The sequence below is a fragment of the Galeopterus variegatus genome, unplaced genomic scaffold, assembly GCF_000696425.1.
Source record: "Galeopterus variegatus unplaced genomic scaffold, G_variegatus-3.0.2 Scaffold4371, whole genome shotgun sequence".
NCBI classification, from domain to species: domain Eukaryota; kingdom Metazoa; phylum Chordata; class Mammalia; order Dermoptera; family Cynocephalidae; genus Galeopterus; species Galeopterus variegatus.
This window is the reverse complement of record NW_007730482.1, coordinates 48,471-67,911: the sequence shown is the minus strand read 5'-3', so window position 1 is coordinate 67,911 and position 19,441 is coordinate 48,471. Positions and strand designations below refer to the sequence as shown.

At 37.8% G+C, this 19,441-nt stretch overlaps 1 protein-coding gene across 4 annotated transcripts in view; it reads left to right on the top strand.

Annotated features, from left to right (window-relative positions):
• The first annotated feature begins 825 nt into the window (after positions 1-825).
• Positions 826-19,441, top strand: part of ALKBH3 (alkB, alkylation repair homolog 3 (E. coli)) — a 36,292-nt gene continuing 17,676 nt past the window's right edge. The window contains exons 1-8 of one of the 4 annotated variants that reach the window (XM_008587400.1): positions 828-969; positions 1,341-1,444; positions 2,478-2,512; positions 5,133-5,177; positions 6,740-6,843; positions 9,023-9,111; positions 9,289-9,474; positions 14,716-14,925. In XM_008587400.1, coding sequence (XP_008585622.1) covers positions 891-969; positions 1,341-1,444; positions 2,478-2,512; positions 5,133-5,177; positions 6,740-6,843; positions 9,023-9,111; positions 9,289-9,474; positions 14,716-14,925 — 852 coding nt within the window. In that variant the 5' untranslated portion in view covers positions 828-890. Of the gene's footprint in view, positions 970-1,340; positions 1,445-2,477; positions 2,513-5,129; positions 5,178-6,739; positions 6,844-9,022; positions 9,112-9,288; positions 9,475-14,715; positions 14,926-19,441 lie in introns of all 4 variants that reach the window. The other 3 variants (XM_008587399.1, XM_008587402.1, XM_008587401.1) reach the window with 3 other exon arrangements.

Genomic DNA, 19,441 nt, shown 5'->3' with positions numbered 1-19,441 from the left:
GTGGGAACTTGAGCTGTGAAGCTTTCTTAAATAGACCCATAAGGAAATGGATCACAGATTCAAAACATGTGGATTAAACCTTGTTTTGGTTGTGTTTTCTGTGCTGTGCATGCTCCTGTATTTGTTGTGGGCTAAACCTATATTGGCAAAAATGTCAAATTAGTATTACTAGCCATTATGAGGTAGATTTTTCAGTTAGCTGAAGACTGAAACTTAATATAATTTGGATGTTAATCTACCTACTGTTGATTTCCTGAGTGATTTTGGGTGAGTCACTAAACCTTGTAATCCCCATACATAGCCACATATCATCAAATCCTACACTGCTTGTTATAAAGACAAATGTCTACATCCATCCTAAATCAGATTTTGTGCACGTGGGCCATAGGTGTTTTTAACAAGCCTTCAGGAAATTTTGATGCAGCCAATGATAATGGAATATAGAAATATGCTTGGAAACTGGTCTTAGCCTATTTCTCAATGTCCATGTAGGTGAAAATGGGAGTATACGGTTTCTTTAAGTTCTACTCTTGGGGACTAATAAGAGTAATGTGGTTTATGAAAAGTTCAGGTTGTGAAAGAAGTAAAAGTACTATGATAAGATTATAAAAGATAAACAATAAACCCGGCAGCCCCAGGTGATTGAGGAGGCTACTGATTGAGATGTTGTGATGACAGAATTGATTTTACATGGAAGTACCGATTTCTTTTTGAGCCATCTCTTTTGCCTGAAAGGATTGTAATTACCCCTTAGCAGACCAAGCTCTCACAACACTAACTCAAAGCATCCCCTGCCCTCCCTCCCCCTTTTTAAAACAGGTACCATTGTGCGGTTTGAATCAGGAACAAAATCTTCTGAAAGCTCAGAACAGAAGCCTTTTTTGGTCAACATGGAGGACAAAAGAAAGCGAGCCCGTGTACAGGGAGCCTGGGCTGCCCCTGCTAAGAGCCAGGCCATTGCTCAGCCAGGCAAGAACCTGTAGGGATTGTGTGTGTGTGTGTGTGTTTGTGAATGTGGATGACTGTCACCTTCTTTTATTTATATCCTTTTGGTTTATAGTAGACTCCCATTTCAGTTTATATTAAGGATTGTTTTAAACATGGCTGGCATTTTGTCTGATTTTGTTGTTGGGGGGGCTGAAGGTAGGTCTTTAGAGTTCCTCATATTTAATCAATACCTTCAAACCTTTCAGTGTGTATTGAGGTCTTCCGTTGACTTTATCTAGTTTTTAGATGTAATAGAAGTAATTTTCCAAGTGGATATTATTGGCCCTTGCTCAATAGAAGGTCATGAGAACATACTTTTCTCCGGTTTGAGGTTGTTCTCTCTCTTGCTTCAGCTACTACTGCTAAGAGCCAACTCCACCAGATGCCTGGTCATACCTGGGGGAACAAAGAGCATCATCTATCTGACAGAGAGTTTGTGTTCAAGGAACCCCAGCAGGTAAATTCTTGTTTCTCCTTCAATAACAACAAAGATTTGCTTAAAAAAGCTATATTCACATAGTAAACACTTAAATAGTGACTGAATAAATTCACTAATGAATTTATGTTATAGTAGTGAATTTCTTAAATTCACTAATGAATGAGTGAAAGAACCGTGATTATAATGATATATGAAGTATTTCAGTTCCTTCATATGTCTGAGGATTCTTCATAGTCTGTCCCCCACTTATGGTCAAGTATTATTGCCATTTTTTTGGCAAGGAGGCTATAGCATGACTAGTGGCTAGAGGTTATATCATGACTAGAGCTTGCATTGGTTATTTAAGTCCTGACATCCTAAAATCATGCTGTCTTCAGTGCTATTTCAGCATTTGTCTTTGGAATTGGATTGAAATTTTATTTATTACAGCAAAATGCATGATTCTTAGCTCCTTTTTCCATCTAGGAAGAATGTAAGAAACAGTGAAGATTAATTTTTTAATAATATGGAAAAAATTTAGGGCCAGCCCGTGCTCACTTGGAAGAGTGTGGTGCTGATAACACCAAGGCCATGGGTTCAGATCCCTGTATAGAGATGGCTGGTTAGCTCACTTGGGAGAGCGTGGTGCTGACAACACCAAGTCAAGAGTTAAGATCCCCTTACTGGTCATCTTTTAAAAATAAAAAGGAAAAAATTTTAAAAATCAGACATCTTGCTTTAGTAATGATTGTATAAATAATTATCAAAAGTTCTTATATTTTATAGTACATCTTCTATTTTTACAAAATCTTTATGTAACGAAGATTTTTCTGTAGCTGCTGGCCATTAGAAAAATTGTTTACTTCTAATTATATCATCTTTTACTGTGTGCTAACAAGTGTGAAGTAGTTATAAGAGGAGAAACGAGGATCTCTGGTGAGGTAGTGAGAGTTTGGAATAACAGAAGGATAGTTTTTAACTTGATTTATTTTGACCAGAAATGGGAGGATCTGGTAAGTTGTTTGAGGATTAGGAATCATTCCAGAAGTAAGATCTGCCTGTTTTCTTGCAGGTAGTACGTAAAGCCCCAGAGCCACGAGTGATTGAGTAAGTAATTTGCTGCCTTCCTGTAATTGTTGCTCACAGTGAAATGGAGAGCCCCGGATCTTTCCCTCACCCCAATTTTTCTATCTGGTAGAGAATGGCCAATTAAGTATCTTAATTTAGGCTAGGATATTCGTATCTCAAATGTCTTTAAACTTAATCTTTTGAGAAGACTTTCTGAATTTGCTGATGGTATGGAAAATGCAAAAAGATCTCTGTACATTAGACTCTGATTCTGGTGTGGATTTCCTGGCCCTATTTCACTGACATCTGTAGACAGTAAGCTAAAACATCTCTTAGGTAAAGACAAAGGGGGATTTTTCCTGAGTCATTGAAACATGTCTCTTTGAGAAGCCCTTAAGTACCATTTTGCTAGCAGTGCTTATAAAAGCTGCTAGCAATCTGGGTGACCTTATACTCCATTTATTAAAACCACATAATTGTTCCAGAGTAATTTAAATGATATTAAACATTTGTCTTATATTGATCTGTGTTGAAAATATTTTTATCCCAAATTGGTGAAAGATGCTTTGGCTCATTTTCTGATTCTCAATTTCCATCTGATGTAGATAAATTGGCAATAAAAATTATCCTTTTGCTTTAGCAAATTAGCATTGGGTGTAAGTTCTTGTCCATGAGCTGTTATGCTGTTTGGCTATTTGCAGGTTGGCTGTATATCTTAGGAAAATTTGAAACTAACACAAATGTCAATATATGAATATCTAATCTTGGCTTTGCCACTAGTTAGCATTAGTTCTTAGGTAAGTTATTTCCATCTCTCTGGACTTTGGTTTCCTTGACTGTAAAATTAGGTGCATAGACCACATAATCATTTAAGTCCTGGTCTAGTTGTAAACGTCTTTGTTTTAAAAATACCAGTGGTATTGCCTCCATTGGCGATAAAGAGAATAAACAAAACCATGAAACCCGATACAAGGTAGGGGTGGGACATTTGGGCTGAAAAAAATGAACAATTGTGACTTTGCAAGTCAGAGAAAAATGACAGAACCCATTCCTACTTAGCCCTAGGTTTGTTAATTCTGGTTATCTAAAGTTAACTATGTTAGATTTTCTTTTTAATAGCCAGAAATGTGTTCTACATTTAAAATGAGCCAGCTTCTAAATGTGGGTCGAAATATATCACATTGAGACATTGTATTCACACTCTGAGAAACTTTAAAGACAGCTTATATAGAAATGTGATAATTATATATGATAACTATGACTACATTTTGCCTCAAAGAGGCTCCACGTAAGAGCCTAGCTGAGAGATCATGAACTACTAACTCCTGTGACAGAGGGAGATGTGAAAACTGTCCCTTTATGTTATTCTTTATAACATATCTTTTTCTGAGGAGGATCTCACACAGGTGTCTTAATACATGCACCAGTTGTCCTGATACATCCAGTGTGTGTCACTTTTGTCATCATGGACCTCACCGTCCTGCACACCTGTAACAGTTTTGTATTTTTTCACATTCGATTAAATTCAGTAGCTTTTATTGCCTATGTATAATGTGCAGGCAGTGGGAGACAGAATAATGACCTATTCCTTGCCCCTAAGGAGCCCACAGTTTAGTAAATAGACATGTAAACCAGTTGTAATCTTGTACATTATAAAACAGTAGTCCTTTATGTAAGGTTTAGTGCTAGCACAGAGGATGAGATGGTTGACATTATTTTCATGGATTAAAGGTCAGGAACAGTTTAGAGAAGGCAATCTTGCACTGAGATTTTTGAAGGGAGAATTAGAATTTTCTACTGGACCATCCTTGGAGATGGGTTGGGTTGGGGACGTTGAGTGGTGGGGAGGCATTTCAGCATGTAGAAAAACATGGGGTTATGGGCCGGCCCGGTGGCGCAATGGAGAGTGCGCCGCTTGGGAGTGCGGCGGTGCTCCTACCGAGGGTTTGGATCCCATGTGGAGACTGGTTCCCGCTCACTGGCTGAGTGCGGTGCGGGCACAACACCGAGGGTTGCGATCCCGTTACCGGTCAGTAAAAAAGACAAAAAAAAAAGGAAAAAAAAAAAAAAAAAGAAAAAAGAAAAACATGGGGTTAGAAATATAGTGGTGTATTCAGGAAATTCCATGCAATTGATTGTTGGAGGATGAGAAATCTGTGAGAACTGTCAGAAGATGGAGCTAGATCACAAAGACCTTGCTTGCAACTATGGGTAGCCACCGATGGATTTTAATCACAGGAGGAACCTCAGCAAATGATGTGCATACCAGCTGTTAAATGTATTCCCTGTTTCAGACTCTCCAAAGGGGAATCCCTTTGCTCTATTTGATAGCCCTTTGTGTGATATTTTCCTGGATCATATCAGTCTTAATTATGGGTAAAGTATAAAGGGGTAGAATCAGAATTTTTTTATCCCAGTCTTTGTCTCCATGGCCTGATCTTGTCAGAGTTCTATTCCCAACGTCATTAATGATGTAACTTCTCACCCCTTATCTTAGTGGTAGAAGGTGGGAATTATGCTGCCCTCATAGAGCTCCCTCATAGTTAAATCATTTTGGGGAGCCAGGACTTTGGGAACTCAAAAGGACAGCCCTTTCTCTGGGTGGCATATGTTGTTTGGCTTTAATCTAACAAGTCTGTTTCCCTTGTTTCTTTAGCAGAGAGGGTGTGTATGAAATCAGTCTGTCACCCACAGGTGTATCTAGGTAAGTGAACCCTCACTAGAAAGTAACTATAGTTATCTCTCAGTTATAGTCTCTTAAAATAGTTACTCCCTTATTTGAAATTGGTAACCTCTGCCCCTTAAATTCTTGGGGAGGGCTGGCTGGTTAGCTCAGTTGGTTAGAGTGCAGCCTTATAACACCAAGGTCATGGGTTCAGATTCCCATACCAGCCAGCCACCAAAAAAAGAGAAAACCACGTAAATTCTTGGGGAGCAAAAATTGGGTAACATCTCCTTTTTATATAGTATTTCTATCTTCAAAACATTTTCACAACCTCTCTGTTAGATGTAGTAACTATTACTTCCCTAGTTTTTCAGATCAGGAAATGAAGCCTAGGGAGTTTGATTTCTTTTTCCTAGTACCACATAGTAACTTAATATTAGAGTTGGATCTAGCCTGGACTTCTGTACTGTAAGTGCTACATTATATTATTATTATATTATGTGTATTATTACATATATTATTATATTAATTATATATTATTATATATTACATTGTATATTACACTATATTCTATTGGTACATTAGGGTAGGTTTAAATAAAGTTAAAGCACGTACTGTTTAGGGTATATTAGGCATTAGTCATTGTTTTAAAAATATTTTGAACATATCACCTTAATGTGTGAGTATACTAATTGTCACTATAATATAATGGTACATTTAGAACAAACATATCAAAACTTCCGCATCTAAATGAATTGCTTAGAAAGAGCTTCTGCTGAACCTGGAAGACTCTATGAAGTCCTTTGGTGCTACCACTGTTATAACCCTTTTTGGAACTTCCCCTTTAAAACAAGTCACGCAGCAAAACCAATTGCATTATTTTGGTCACATCTCATTGTTAACTAGGTGAGCTTTGGCTCTTTCAAAAAATCAAATGCATCTTCAAAGAGCGAAGATTTGCTACCACTAAGGCTTCTCAAGAGAATGTTTCATGGGCTTTTGGAACCTTTCCTTAGAAAGATATCCAAAATGATTTTGAGCTGAACTGGCATTGTTAAATAAGCATATATTCAATGAGAAAAAGAACCTTTATTTGGATATGTTCATTTTGGTACAGTCATAGTAATCTCAGGCTTTTCCTAGAATCAACATATTCTCAGAAGACTCCCAATTGTTAAAATAACACAGGGCCAGGCATTTTATTAGTTATTCTGTTTATTCCTCATAGTGACCCTAGGAGGTCAATAACATCTTTAGGTTACAGATGAGAGAACCAAGGTTCAGAGAGGTTAACTAATGTACTCAAGGTTTCACAGGTGAGCAGTGCTGGAGCAATATTTGAACCGTGCTCTATAAAAATGCTCTTGCATCCCTTTATCCTTCATTGCCTCTTTTATTTGTCTTAACATGAGGGCAGTTTATTTTACATGTGGAACATCATGACCTGGGTGATATTAGACTCGGCTTGCCAAAGGAGGTGTGGGAGATGATTTCATCATCCCATTAGAGGACTCATCCAGATTAACTTATTCTGCTAATGATTAGAGTCTAACCCATCTTTTCCATGTTCTTTAGTTAATAATGGTTCTTTCTGCATCAAGGGTGCGTTTGTATCCTGGCTTTGTTGACTTACAAGAAGCCGACTGGATCTTGGAACAGCTTTGTCGGGATATTCCCTGGAAGCAGAGGACTGGCATCAGACAGGGTATGTAGATCTCTGAGGTTGCTGTTGTAGCTGCCTGCTCTCCCTCCCTGGAATGTTTTCTCATACCATTGCTTCTGCTCACCACAGCCAGGCTTAAACTCAGATTCAAACCCTGACACCCTAAGGATGAGTAGAATTAGCCAAAGTGGACAGGGAAGAGTATGCCAGGCAGAAGAAACAAAAGATGGAAGGCCATGTTCTGAGAGAACATGGCAGGAGTTGAGAGATGAGAACTAAGGAACTGGAGGAAGTTTGGTTTAGCTGAACTATGATTAACATACTTATCTCCCTTTGTGTTTGTTCACTGCCTGTCTTAGTTCAAATGGTGCCAACTTTCCTTTCTTCATAAAAACTTCCAGAGATTTCTTTTTTCTTTTTTTGTCTTTTATCTTTTTCCGTGTCCGGCAACGGATCGCAACCCTCAGTGTTGCCCCCATACCGGACCAGGGACCGGCAACGGGATTGCAACCCTCGGTACTGCTCCCGCGCCTCGCTCAGCCAGTGAGCGGGAACCGGTCTGTATGTGGGATCCGAACCCTCGGGCGGGAGTGCCGCCGCGCTTCCCCAGCGGCGCACTATAGCAGTGCGCCACCAGGCCGGCCCATACAAATTATTTTTAATAAGGCCTAGTGACAAATAAAAATAATGTACCTGGCATTTCTCTAAAGTGAATTTTGGTGATTTCTCATTAAATTGAATTGGCAGAAACTCAGAAAGAATGTTTCTCCTTTTCAAGAAATTGTAATTGTTTTTGAAGCAGCAAGCCAGAGTTTTAGAAAAGTTTGCAGTGTCTTACATAGCATTGTTTTCCAATCCTGACTAGCATAGTGCTTGCTAGAAAGGAGCGCCGCCGCGCTTCCCAAGCGGCGCACTTATCCAGTGCGCCACCGGGCCGGCCCCAGAGATTTCTTTTTTCTGATCCTATTAGGCATACATTCTTTTGTGATCCTTTTTAGTGACTTTTTATTCTCATTTTACTTGCACCAGAAGAGTCCAGTCTCCTTTAGCTTCAGCATCTGTATTCTCCTGAGTTTGTAAAGGTGACACAGCAGTTTATTACTTGACTTGAAAACCGCTGCTCTGTGGGCATCCAAGAGCCAATGGTATCTGTTATACCATGGTTGGTCACTGGGGGGCATCTATGCTCTAGCATAGAGTTTCCTTTCTGGCGCATGGAGTGAATTCAAATTTCCTGTAAAGAAAGAGGCAAAGTATATACTGGGTTCATTTTTGTTATTCACACATCATAATAGGAATCAGCTTTTTCAGGGCAGCCTTCTCCCAACTCCCAGCAGTTTCTACAGCAGGGCTTTTGGTGACAGGCCTGGCTTTTATAGTTGGCTCTGTCATTCAAATAATTGTTAATTTTAAGCAAACTACAGTTAAGTAACTCTCTGATCCTTGTTCTTTTTTATCTGAAAAATTGAGCTAATAATAATGCCTATCTTATAAGGTCGTTGTATTAATTAAATGAGATCATGCATGACAAGTGTTTAACAGAATGCCTGGTACATAATAAGCCTTTAATGAATGTTAGCTGCTTTTATTATTATTGTTCTTCTTGTGGCTGATATCAGTAGAGGAAAATGTAGAAGATCTATGGATAGCTCCTTCTCTAAGTAAGTTTGGATATCAAAAACTTCTGACTAAAATCAGCTATATGCTACAGTTCATTAGAGCACTTTTTCCTTCATTTAGAATTAAAAAGGCTTATACAACCATATAAGCCTTTTTGGATACATGGGTGAACAGTTTGTTTTATTTCTTGTATACATGTTGGTGCCACAAATTTCTGCCTACAAGGGTTCAGGCTCCATACCTTGCTTTTTGAGAGTGTTTCTCATCTGAGCCCTTTTATTCCCCACTGTGACTCTTTTACTCTTGTTTATGTCATCATTGATACAAACAAGTCACACACATTCTCATCTCAGAGCCTTTGCCCATGCTGTTTCTGCCAACATGTCTTCTCTTGTCTTTTCTTCCTCAGAAGCGTTTATCCATTCTACTCACCGGATCCTACATCTTCTATGAAGATGGAACCTTGGGTCAGAGCCCATCTTTACTCGTCTTTTGTATTTCTCATAGCTTCTTGCACATTGAAAGACACAGAGTTGGCACTCAGTAGGTACACCTTAAATAGCACTAAACCATTTCAAAGGCCCTGTATTTTCTTTCTTAGATATAACTTATCAGCAACCAAGACTTACAGCATGGTATGGAGAACTTCCTTACACTTATTCAAGAATCACTTTGGAACCAAATCCTCACGTATGTTGAAATGTTGTTGGTATGGTTTTATGGACTATATACTATAAGTGTTCAGTACTGTAAAATAACAATAAATTACCTTGCAGAAGTGCATGATGATTTTCAGTTGAAAAAATCCTCTAGGTTCAAACATTGAGTCTTTATGCTTGTTATCCTTTATGTGCTTTTGATCCATAGATAAACTTGGAGAATGAGAAAAAAACTGGAACTAGAGTAAACTGGAACCAGAGTCCAGAATTTCAGAAAAATGAACTTTTTCTACTCCTAATATCCCCTTCCCCAAGCTTTTCTGGCTGTAACCTTTCTGTGTACACCCTGGTATACATTTGCAGTGGGGCTATGTCCCTATGGCTGGCAAGTGAGGTAAAATGTCTTTTTCTATTTCTCAGGCTCTTTTGCTATTTGTGAAAAAATCTGGTGTTTTTCTTGTTGACTTTGTATTCATTTTATGGCTGCAGTTCTCAGACTTCCAACTTATTACTACTTTGGCTTGTTTCTACTGCTTTTTTTATTTTTAAAAATTTCCATGACAGTAGACAAAGATATTCTAGTATATAAATTAAGCTTGGATGGAGTTAAGGTCCAAGAAATAGCTCCCTGTTTAGTGTCTGGCATCTTGCCTTTGGCAAATAATGCTATGCTTTACTGAAAGAGACTTTGAAGAAAATGGAGTTTTGTCTATGGCATTGGGATACACAGAAATGTGACACATTTCAGAGCTTCTAGTAGTTTATAATCACAAACTACCACTTTGGTAAAATGTTTAGGGATAAAACATTGACTGGAGGTGCATGGCTTTTTCACATAAGGTGATAGTTGCTTGCTTTGGTTTCTAGCATGGCATTTAGAATGTAACCCAGGGAAGTGCTGAGGCCCTTTATAACTGAGGTTGATTTGGAAACATGAAGAGAATTGAATTAGGTTGGTCCAACATTGGCTACTGCCCTTGTTTCTGTCAGAATTAATTTACTTTCTTGTCAACAGTCATAGAAGAGAAGTTGAGGATTAAATAGGTTGTGGGGAAGAAGTTCTTTCTCATTCATTCTAGTTAATGTTTTAGAACAGGATTTCTCAGCCTCTGCACTATTGACATTTTGGGCTGGATAATTATTTATTGTAGGGCTGTCCTGTGCATTACAGGATGCTCAGCAGTGTCCATGACCTCTACCCACTAGATGCCAGTGGTGCCTCTTATCCAGTCATCACAACCAAAAATGACTCCAGATATTATCAAATGTCTGCTGGGGGTCAAAACTGCCCCTGGTTAAGAAACCCTGGTTTAGAGTAAACAAGGCACACAGGATCTGCTGAGTAAAGTAGCCTCTGATAGTCTTACACTTTGGTGACATTTTGACAACTCTTCCAAAGAATTTTTTGATGACAAGCCTTTTTTAATAATGTATGGAATAGTGCTTATTCTTGGAAATTTAGAAACTGAAGATAAGCATAAAAAATAATATTAAAATTTTCGATAATTCTTTTACCTGATGTTTTGTTCTAATCTTTTTTTGTTTTAGGCAAATCAATTATGTATACTACCTTTCATTTAACTATATATCATTAACATGTTTTAGTATCATTAAATATTCTTCTACAACATTATATTTAATATCAGCATAGTATTTCATAATCTTTGCATACCATAATTTATTTAAGCAAGCTACTTTTGTTGGATATTAAGGTTGTCAAATTAGAATTCCTTAATTTATATTTGGCTGGCTCATAACATTGTGTTTATTGTTAATAGATTTAGTTAATTTATATGCTGTCTTTTAACAAAATCAAAAGAGTTGCTCCTTTCTCAGATTTTTTAAAGAATTATTCACTAATGTCTGTGTATGTATGTTGGGGATACTTAATTTTTCTCTTGTCATTAATTCAAGCTTAATATTTCATAGAAGAGGAGCAGGTTTATTTTTTTATTTTTTATTTTTTTGTCTTTTTTTTGTGACCGGCAACGGATCGCAACCCTCAGTGTCGCGCCCGTACCGGACCGGCAACGGGATCGCAACCCTCGGTGTTGCTCCCGCACCTCGCTCAGCCAGTGAGCGCCCGGTCTGAATGTGGGATCCGAACCCTCAGCGGGAGCGCCGCCGCGCTTCCCAAGCGGCGCACTATAGCAGTGCGCCACCGGGCCGGCCCCCAGGAGCAGGTTTAATTAGAGGTTTTTAAACTTCTTTTAGTCTTTTTTCCAACTAAATTTTATATGCACCTAGTGTGTAAAACAGATCAAAGCCTTGACTGGCTGAAAGTCCCACTAAGTTCACCTTTCCTCTCTCCTAGTCCCAGAGGCACCTCTGTCATACCTAGGACTCTATAAAACACTGTTTGAAATCCTGTATTTTCAGCAACCAAGACTTACAGCATGGTATGGAGAACTTTCACTAGATCCTTTCACTTCTGTGATTCATATTTACTCAACTTTTTCCCTCAAATGTCTTTTAAGGATAGAATGGCTTCACCGAACAGTGAGATAACGCCGAATTTTAATTTAGACATTTGCTTCTGAGGGATCTGTATATAGAGTATTGGTTGGAGAGTCTAAATAAATCTTCTAGTTCATTATCCCCTTTTTTCTCCTTTTCTCTCTACTTCACTACTAAAAATAACTTAGAAAAAATATATACCCACTTGGAAACATAATGCAAACTTGATGTTATCATAGTGCTTAGTCCCTGAGCAAGTCAGGGAAGTGCTAATTAGATTCTCAGTCACATTGTAGAAGAGCTATCTTCCTCCTTTACATTCTTGTTTTTCTCGTTAAGTGTATAATTCTAGCATTTGATCTTTATTCTCCATGAAGATAAATTTAAAGATGTGAAGTAAATAGGAAATATAGCTTGCTAACATTATTATTGGAGTTTTACTTTGGAATTTATTCTCTTGAACATAGGTCAGTTTATTAATATTTTTGTTTTATTGATCTAAGGTTTGTTTGTTGTTACTGTTTATTTTTTAAAAATCTTATGCTCAGAATGTAATGCTAGTATCCACAACAGGGAATCCCAGCTTTAACAGTGGTTTTCATATCACAATAAAGCTGAGTTATTCTCACATATGCTTTCCTGGCAGTTATACCTGACAATAGCCATGAGATATACTTAATAATAATATTATGCTTTCCTTTGCTGAACATCTGTTCCTTCACTACCAAACATATAACGTAGACGTTGGAGGAGTTCTGAAAGTATAATTTGTGGATCCCTGGGGGGTGGTCTACAAAACCCTTTTTGGGAGTTCACAACTAAAAATATTTTCATAATAATACTAAGACTATATGATATTTTGACTGTGTTAAATTTGCACTGATGGAACCAAAGTAATGGTGGATAAAAATGTTGGCACATTAGCATGAATCAAGGTGTGTCACCAAACTGTAAAGTCAGTGTGTTCACCATGCGCTTCCAGTTTAATTTTTTATTTTATTTTATTTTATTTTTCCTTTTTGTCTTTTTTCGTGACCGGTAACGGGATCGCAACCCTTGGTGTTGTGCCCGCACCACGCTCAACCAGTGAGCGGCTCGGTCTCTATATGGGATCCGAACCCTCGGCAGGAGCGCCGCCGCTGCGCTCCCAAGCACCGTACTCTACTGAGTGCGCCACCGGGCCGGCCTCAGTTTAACATTTTTAAAATGCTGGTTTCATTCAAGGAGGCTCCTTGGTGAAGAACTAAATATTTTTAGTTTTATTATCTTGGCCTTTGGGTACATGTCTTCTTAATAGTTTGATGGAATTGAAAGTGTGCATAAAGCACTCCTGCTGCAAACCCAAGTGCGATTGCTTGAGCTGTCAGCTCAACTAGCTACTTTTTTCATGGACTGTTTTTACTTAGAAGAGCAACTGGCAGACAGACGATGGTTATTTAGGCCTGGGTATTTGGCAGACATTTTCTCATAAGTGAACGAAGCATGTATCACTTCAAGGAAAATAATGGATTTGTCACTAATGATAAAAATTGAATTTTCAAGCAAAAATTAGAATTTTGGAAAACTGATATCTCCTATTTTGAGTCTGACCTCTTTCCATTACTTAGACTTTTCTGATGAGATCTGTGGTAATATTAACAGATGTGATTTTTTTGTTATTGTTTAACAAAATGTGTCAGCGTTTAGAAGATCTGTATAACTCAGTGAACCAAAGTTTTCCAGATGACCACTGGTTGATGTTATAAAATTATACGAGGTTAGATATCATTCAAAGTGCAAGCTGGACCAGTGGATTTAAATGTAAAAGAATATGAAAAGTTTGATATGGTTTCAGATTCTATGTTGCAGCTAATCTTTCAGAAATCAGTTGAGTTTTGTTGTAATATGCACTTGTTGGGTTTTGGTGTAATATCAAAGAAGAATGTCCACAATTATTTGAAAAGGCTATAAACTACATGTCTATGTGAATACAATTTTCTTAATATACTTCAATAAAAACAAGATATCATAACAAGTTGACTGCAGAAGGAGATATGAGATTCAGCTCTTCTATTAAGTCAGAAATTTGCAAAACAGTGCCACTCTTCTCATCAATTTTTTTGTATTGGGAATTACAGTTATTTTTTATAAAAGAATACTTATGTTAATATGTAATAGTTTGTTATTGTGTTTTAAAAGAGTTAACAAATAGTTTAAAATTTTTTGGTTTTAATTTTTAATATGGTAAATATCGATAGCTGTAACCCATATAAACAAAAGTTTTTGGGGATCATTAATAATATTTATAGTGTAAAGTTTGAGAATCACTGTCCTAAAGGAAGCTCTATGTCCTAAAGGAAGCACTTGAGATTTCTGAGAGGAAAGACATAGAATTCTAGTGAGAACCAATACAAGCTATGCTGATTGTAGCTCCCAGGTACAACCTAAGGTCAGGTGTCACAGCTTCTGGTAGTATACGTGGCAAGACAGTTCCAAATATAAACTGTGTAAGTGAACTCAGTGCCCAGGAGGCAGGGCTGTGCAATTTGTATAAGACTTCTGGAGTTCACAACTCATGTACTTAAGAGCATGTCATGATTCTCATTCTATAGAAAAGAATGTTTTTACCCTTTAGGTTCTGTTTTTAGTAAGTTAACTGCTCTATCTAAAAGATAAAAGTATCTTTTTAAAAAAGCAAATCTGTCATTCAGGATAAAATAGGAATAGAATGAACAGAGGGCCACCCAATAGGAAAGCTGTTTTGCTTTTCAGACTTTAGTCTGTGTCTGCTAACTACCTGGTGGCACATCAGCTTTACTGCTTCAGCTTCACTTACCACCATAGTGACTTAACCAAGCTGGCTGCCCTGAATATATTGACATTTGCTTGTTTGTGAGGTTCATGCATTTAACATGGAAAAGATGAGATGGATAGGTAGGCCCTGGTCCTCATGACATTGCTATAACAAATTTAGTACCTTTATGAAATTGCAGAGGTCAACTTGCTTCAAAATAGAAATGATGGGAGGGAATTAAACTACTCTTTTTGCCTTCTGTTTATTGCATTCCAAGTGGTTTGCTTATTCTATGCCCTGGTTTATAACTTGACTGATTTTGCCCTTTCTTTCTGTTTTTCCATGTGGCTGCCACTTTGTGTCTTATGTGACTGTCTCTGCCGCTTTCTTGACCTGTTATTGCAGTGGCATCCTGTGCTGAGCACACTAAAGAACCGCATTGAAGACAACACCGGCCACACCTTTAACTCCTTACTCTGCAACCTTTACCGAAATGAGAAGGACAGTGTGGACTGGCACAGTGATGACGAACCCTCGCTAGGGAGGTGCCCCATCATTGCTTCGCTCAGTTTTGGTGCCACACGCACTTTTGAAATGAGGAAGAAGCCCCCACCAGTGAGTATTCTCTTTCTTTTTTGATGCTCTTCCTGCCTCCTATTATTCTGTGAAAAAGTAGAGCTCCTAGAGACTCCTATTTTCAGATTTAATGGGTAAAAGTATGCGTTTTGTTGATGAAACATTTTCAACTGATTGCTTACTTTGTGGTTAACTTTTGACTTTGAAAGTGCCCGTTTATTCATTTACTTATCCAACAGGAATTGCCTGCCCTGTGCCAGGTGCTGGGGGCTGATTTTCATTGATGGAAAGGGCAGACATAATCCCTGTCCTCATGGTAATAGTCTAGTGGGGGTAGATGATATTGCTAATTACTCAAATACTTGTAACTGCAGTTGTGATAAATGCTATGAAGGAGGGCTTATGGAAGGGTGACTCAAGCTAGTGAGATGCAGCAAGAAGGCTCAAGGAAGATGTCCCTGAAGACGGCTTTAAGTGTTCTTCATGCTAATGTGGCCACTTTCCTGTAAGGGAGTGTCACGTGCATCCTCATTCCTTCTTAGCCTTTTCCAGAGATACAAATGAATCTGCAACTCTTTCAGAGAGAGGAAACTCAAGCCAGGTTATCAGAGGTGATGGTCTTTCCAAGCTCAGGTAGAAAAGCAGTGAGTAAACTGACTGTATAATGACTTCAGTTTTTCATCCAGCTCTTACATAGATTGCATACAATTTGAGGATCCTAGGGTTATTAATTTTTTAAAATCAAAAGTGTAGAATCTTAGGACTAAGATAGAAAGCAGAAATTCCAAGAAAAGAGCAAAACTCGACCAGATTATCTTATTTCCAGGTTTGTGTCTTTTCATAACCAAGGTTCCTGATCATTTGGCTTATAACATTAAGCCAGACCCAGTCAGTGTGGATGGCCAGCAGGCTGTGTTTTGATTATGACCTAATCCAGGCCATATTATTATTAGTCAGTCAGTGCTTATGTCTGTTCTTAATTGGATATACTTTTCCAAGGATACCATTAATGGACCCAGCTGTTTTCCTGCCATGTATTTGGATTTCCGTGCATGGTACTTTGAAGCATATTGTTACTTTGCATATATGCCATTAAGCACTCTTTGTTGGTATAATTTCTGTTGATTAGGTTATCTTTGCTTTTGGTTACACAGAAATTTTGCTCGTATGCCAATGTCTTATTGCCTTAACATGCTCCCTGAGCACTTTGAATAGCCTTCATAGTTTCATTGGCATGCCTTCTCATGTACCAAGAGTTCTACTTGAGAATCAGTCTACTGAACCTTTGCTATATTCTTTTTAGGTAGGGTTATGCTTCTGTACACAGGCTTCCACTCATTTAAATCCCAGGTTCACACATGTGAAGAATTTGCTCTGGCCTTAGTAAGACTCCTGTTATATGAGTAGCAGAGAAACACTGTGTCTAATAGTTTAAGTTTAGACCTTCCTCTCAAGTCGGACACATGGAACATCAACTTTTGCAAGGCATGGTCCTGGGACCTGGGGCTGTAGCAGTGAATGAGTGAGATGAAATTATCTTTCTCCTGCTGGAGCTCATCTAGCACATGCTAGTGCTGTGCCTTCCTCCTGGAGGTATCCTTGCATTCTTCTGATTGGCAAGCAAGATATAGTATATATAAGCTTTGGTGTAATACTGATCTTTAATTCTTCACAGTTATTTTCTTTGTTGCAAAGTATTTAAGTATTCTGTTACTGTTTCTTTGCACACATACATTCACCACTACCACTCCCTTTTAAAAAAAATGTTTGGCCTATTTATAGACTTGGAGCTTAAGAATTCCTAAAGTATGTTTTCTGGATAATTAGTTTTACTGTACAATGGTTTCCAACTGTTAGCGTTAACAGTGTTCCAATGTCCAGAAATACCCCATTCCTTCCCCTTCCAGGCAGCTGAAACTCTTCATTTTCTCATATGAAAACATAATACATGGTGATCAAGAGCTATTTCTTGGTAATGTACTTCAGTTACGTTATAGGTTAATGTGTGGATGGAGAAATTAATTACTATGTACAGCATTGTTTCTGTGGATCACCGTTTGGAACAAAAATCTGTATTTAAGAGGGAGACTGCCCATGCTGAAGCTTTCTCTTCTCCCAAGGTTTCTCAAAGTCTATTTTGATGAACATGAGTGAGAGAATAGGTCATGAAACACTCAAAAAGAGGTAAAGTCCTCTTAATTGTTTGCTAGTAGCAAGAGAATCTGCACCATAACTATGGTAGCTGATTTGATGATAATACAGATCTAATAAGTACTTTGAGATCTTGAAGCAAAGTTGGCTGAGGAAATGGATTTGGGAAGAAATATAAACATGTCAGTACCTCAATATATAAACATACATAAGCAATATAAACATGTCAGTACCTAGTAAGTTTTGGCTTCTGGTCTAGTCTTAATTATAATTGAATTTGATGTAATTATTGTATATCCTCTCAATTCTGGCTTTTGTTTAAGTTGAGGAAATTAATTTTTTACTTTTTTACTTTTTTTGGATTCAACCAATTTATTTATTTATTTATTATTTATTTTTTTTTGTTTCTTCCAAATTTTATTTTGTCAGTATACAATGTGGTTGATTATTGTGCCAATTACCGAAACCTCCCTCCCTCCTCCCACTTCCCCCTCCCTCCCAACAATGTCCTTTCTGTATTCTTGTCATATCAACTTCAAGGAATTGTAATTGTTATGTCTTCCTCCCTCCCCACCCCACCTGGTTTTTTGGTGTATTTATTTAATTTTAGCTCCCACAAATAAGTGAGAACATGTGATAATTCTCTTTCTATGCCTGACTTGTTTCACTTAATATAATTCTCTCTAGGTCCATCCATGTCGTTGCAAATGGCAGTATTTCAGTCTTTCTTATAGCTGAGTAGTATTCGATTGTGTAGATATACACATTTTCCATATCCACTCATCTGATGATGGACTTTCGGGCTGGTTCCAACTCTTAGCTATTGTAAAGAGTGCTGCGATGAACATTGGGGAACAGGTATACCTTCGCCTTGATGATTTCCATTCCTCTAGGTATATTCTCAGCAGTGGGATAGCTGGGTCATATGGTAATCTATCTGGAATTGTTTGAGGAACCTCCATACCATTTTCCATAGAGGCTGCACTTTTTTGCAGTCCTACCAACAATGTATGAGAGTTCCTTTTTCACTGCAACCTCGCCAGCATTTATCATTCACAGTCTTTTGGATATTAGCCATCCTAACTGGGGTGAGATGGTATCTCAGTGTGGTTTTGATTTGCATTTCCCAAATGCTGAGTGATGTTGAGCATTTTTTCATAAGTCTGTTGGCCTTTCGTATATCTTCCTTAGAGAAATGCCTGCTTAGCTCTTTTGCCCATTTTTTAATTGGGTTGCTTGTTTTTTTCTTGTAAAGTTGTTTATGTTCCTGGTATATTCTGGATGTCATCCTTTGTCAGATGTATATTTTGTAAATATTTTCTCCCACTCTGTTGGTTGTCTTTTAACTCTGTTAATTGTTTCTTTTGCTATGCAGAAGCTTTTTAGTTTGATATAATCCCATTTGTTTATTTTTTCTTTGGTTGCCCATGCTTTGGGGTCGTATTCATGAACACTGTGTCCAGTCCTACTTCCTGAAGTGTTTCTCCTATGTTTTCTTTAAGAAGTTTTATTGTTTCAGGGTGTGTATTTAATTCTTTAATCCATTTTGAGTTGACATTAGCATATGGTGAAAGGTATGGGTCTAGTTTCATTCTCCTGCATATTGATATCCAGTTCTCCCAGCACCATTTGCAAAGAGGCAGTCTCTTCCCCAGTGTATAGGCTTGGTGCTTTTGTCAAAGATCAGATGGCTCTAGGTGTGTGGGTTGATTTCTGGATTCTCTATTCTATTCCGTTGATCCATGTGTCTGTTTTTATGCCCGTACCATGCTGTTTTGGTTATTATAGCTTTGTAGTATAGTTTAAAGTCAGGTAGTGTTATGCCTCCAGCTTTATTTTTTTTTTGCTCAGCATTGCTTTGGCTATGTGGGGTCTTTGGTTATCCCATATAAATGTCTGGAGAGTTTTTTCCATTTCTAATAAAAATGTCATTGGAATTTTGATGGGGATTGCATCAAATTTGTATATCACTTTGGGTAGTATGGACATTTTCACTATGTTGATTCTTCCAATCCAAGAGCATGGGATATCTTTCCATCTTCTTGTATCCTCTCTAATTTCTCTCAGCAGTGGTTTGTAGTTCTCATTATAGAGATTATTCACATCCTTGGTTAACTCAATTCCTAAGTATTTAATTTTTTTGGAGGCTATTGTAAATGGGCAAGATTTATTGATTTCTCTTTCTGCATGTTCACTACTGGAGAATAGAAATGCTACTGATTTTAGTGTGCTGATTTCATATCCTGCTACTTTGCTGAAATCATTTATCAACTCCAAGAGTTTTTTTGTAGAGCCTTTAGGCTGTTCGATATATAGGATCATGTTATCTCCAAACAGGGACCCTTTGACTTCATCTTTTCCAATCTGGAGGCCCTTTATTTCCTTCTCTTCTCTGATTGCTCTG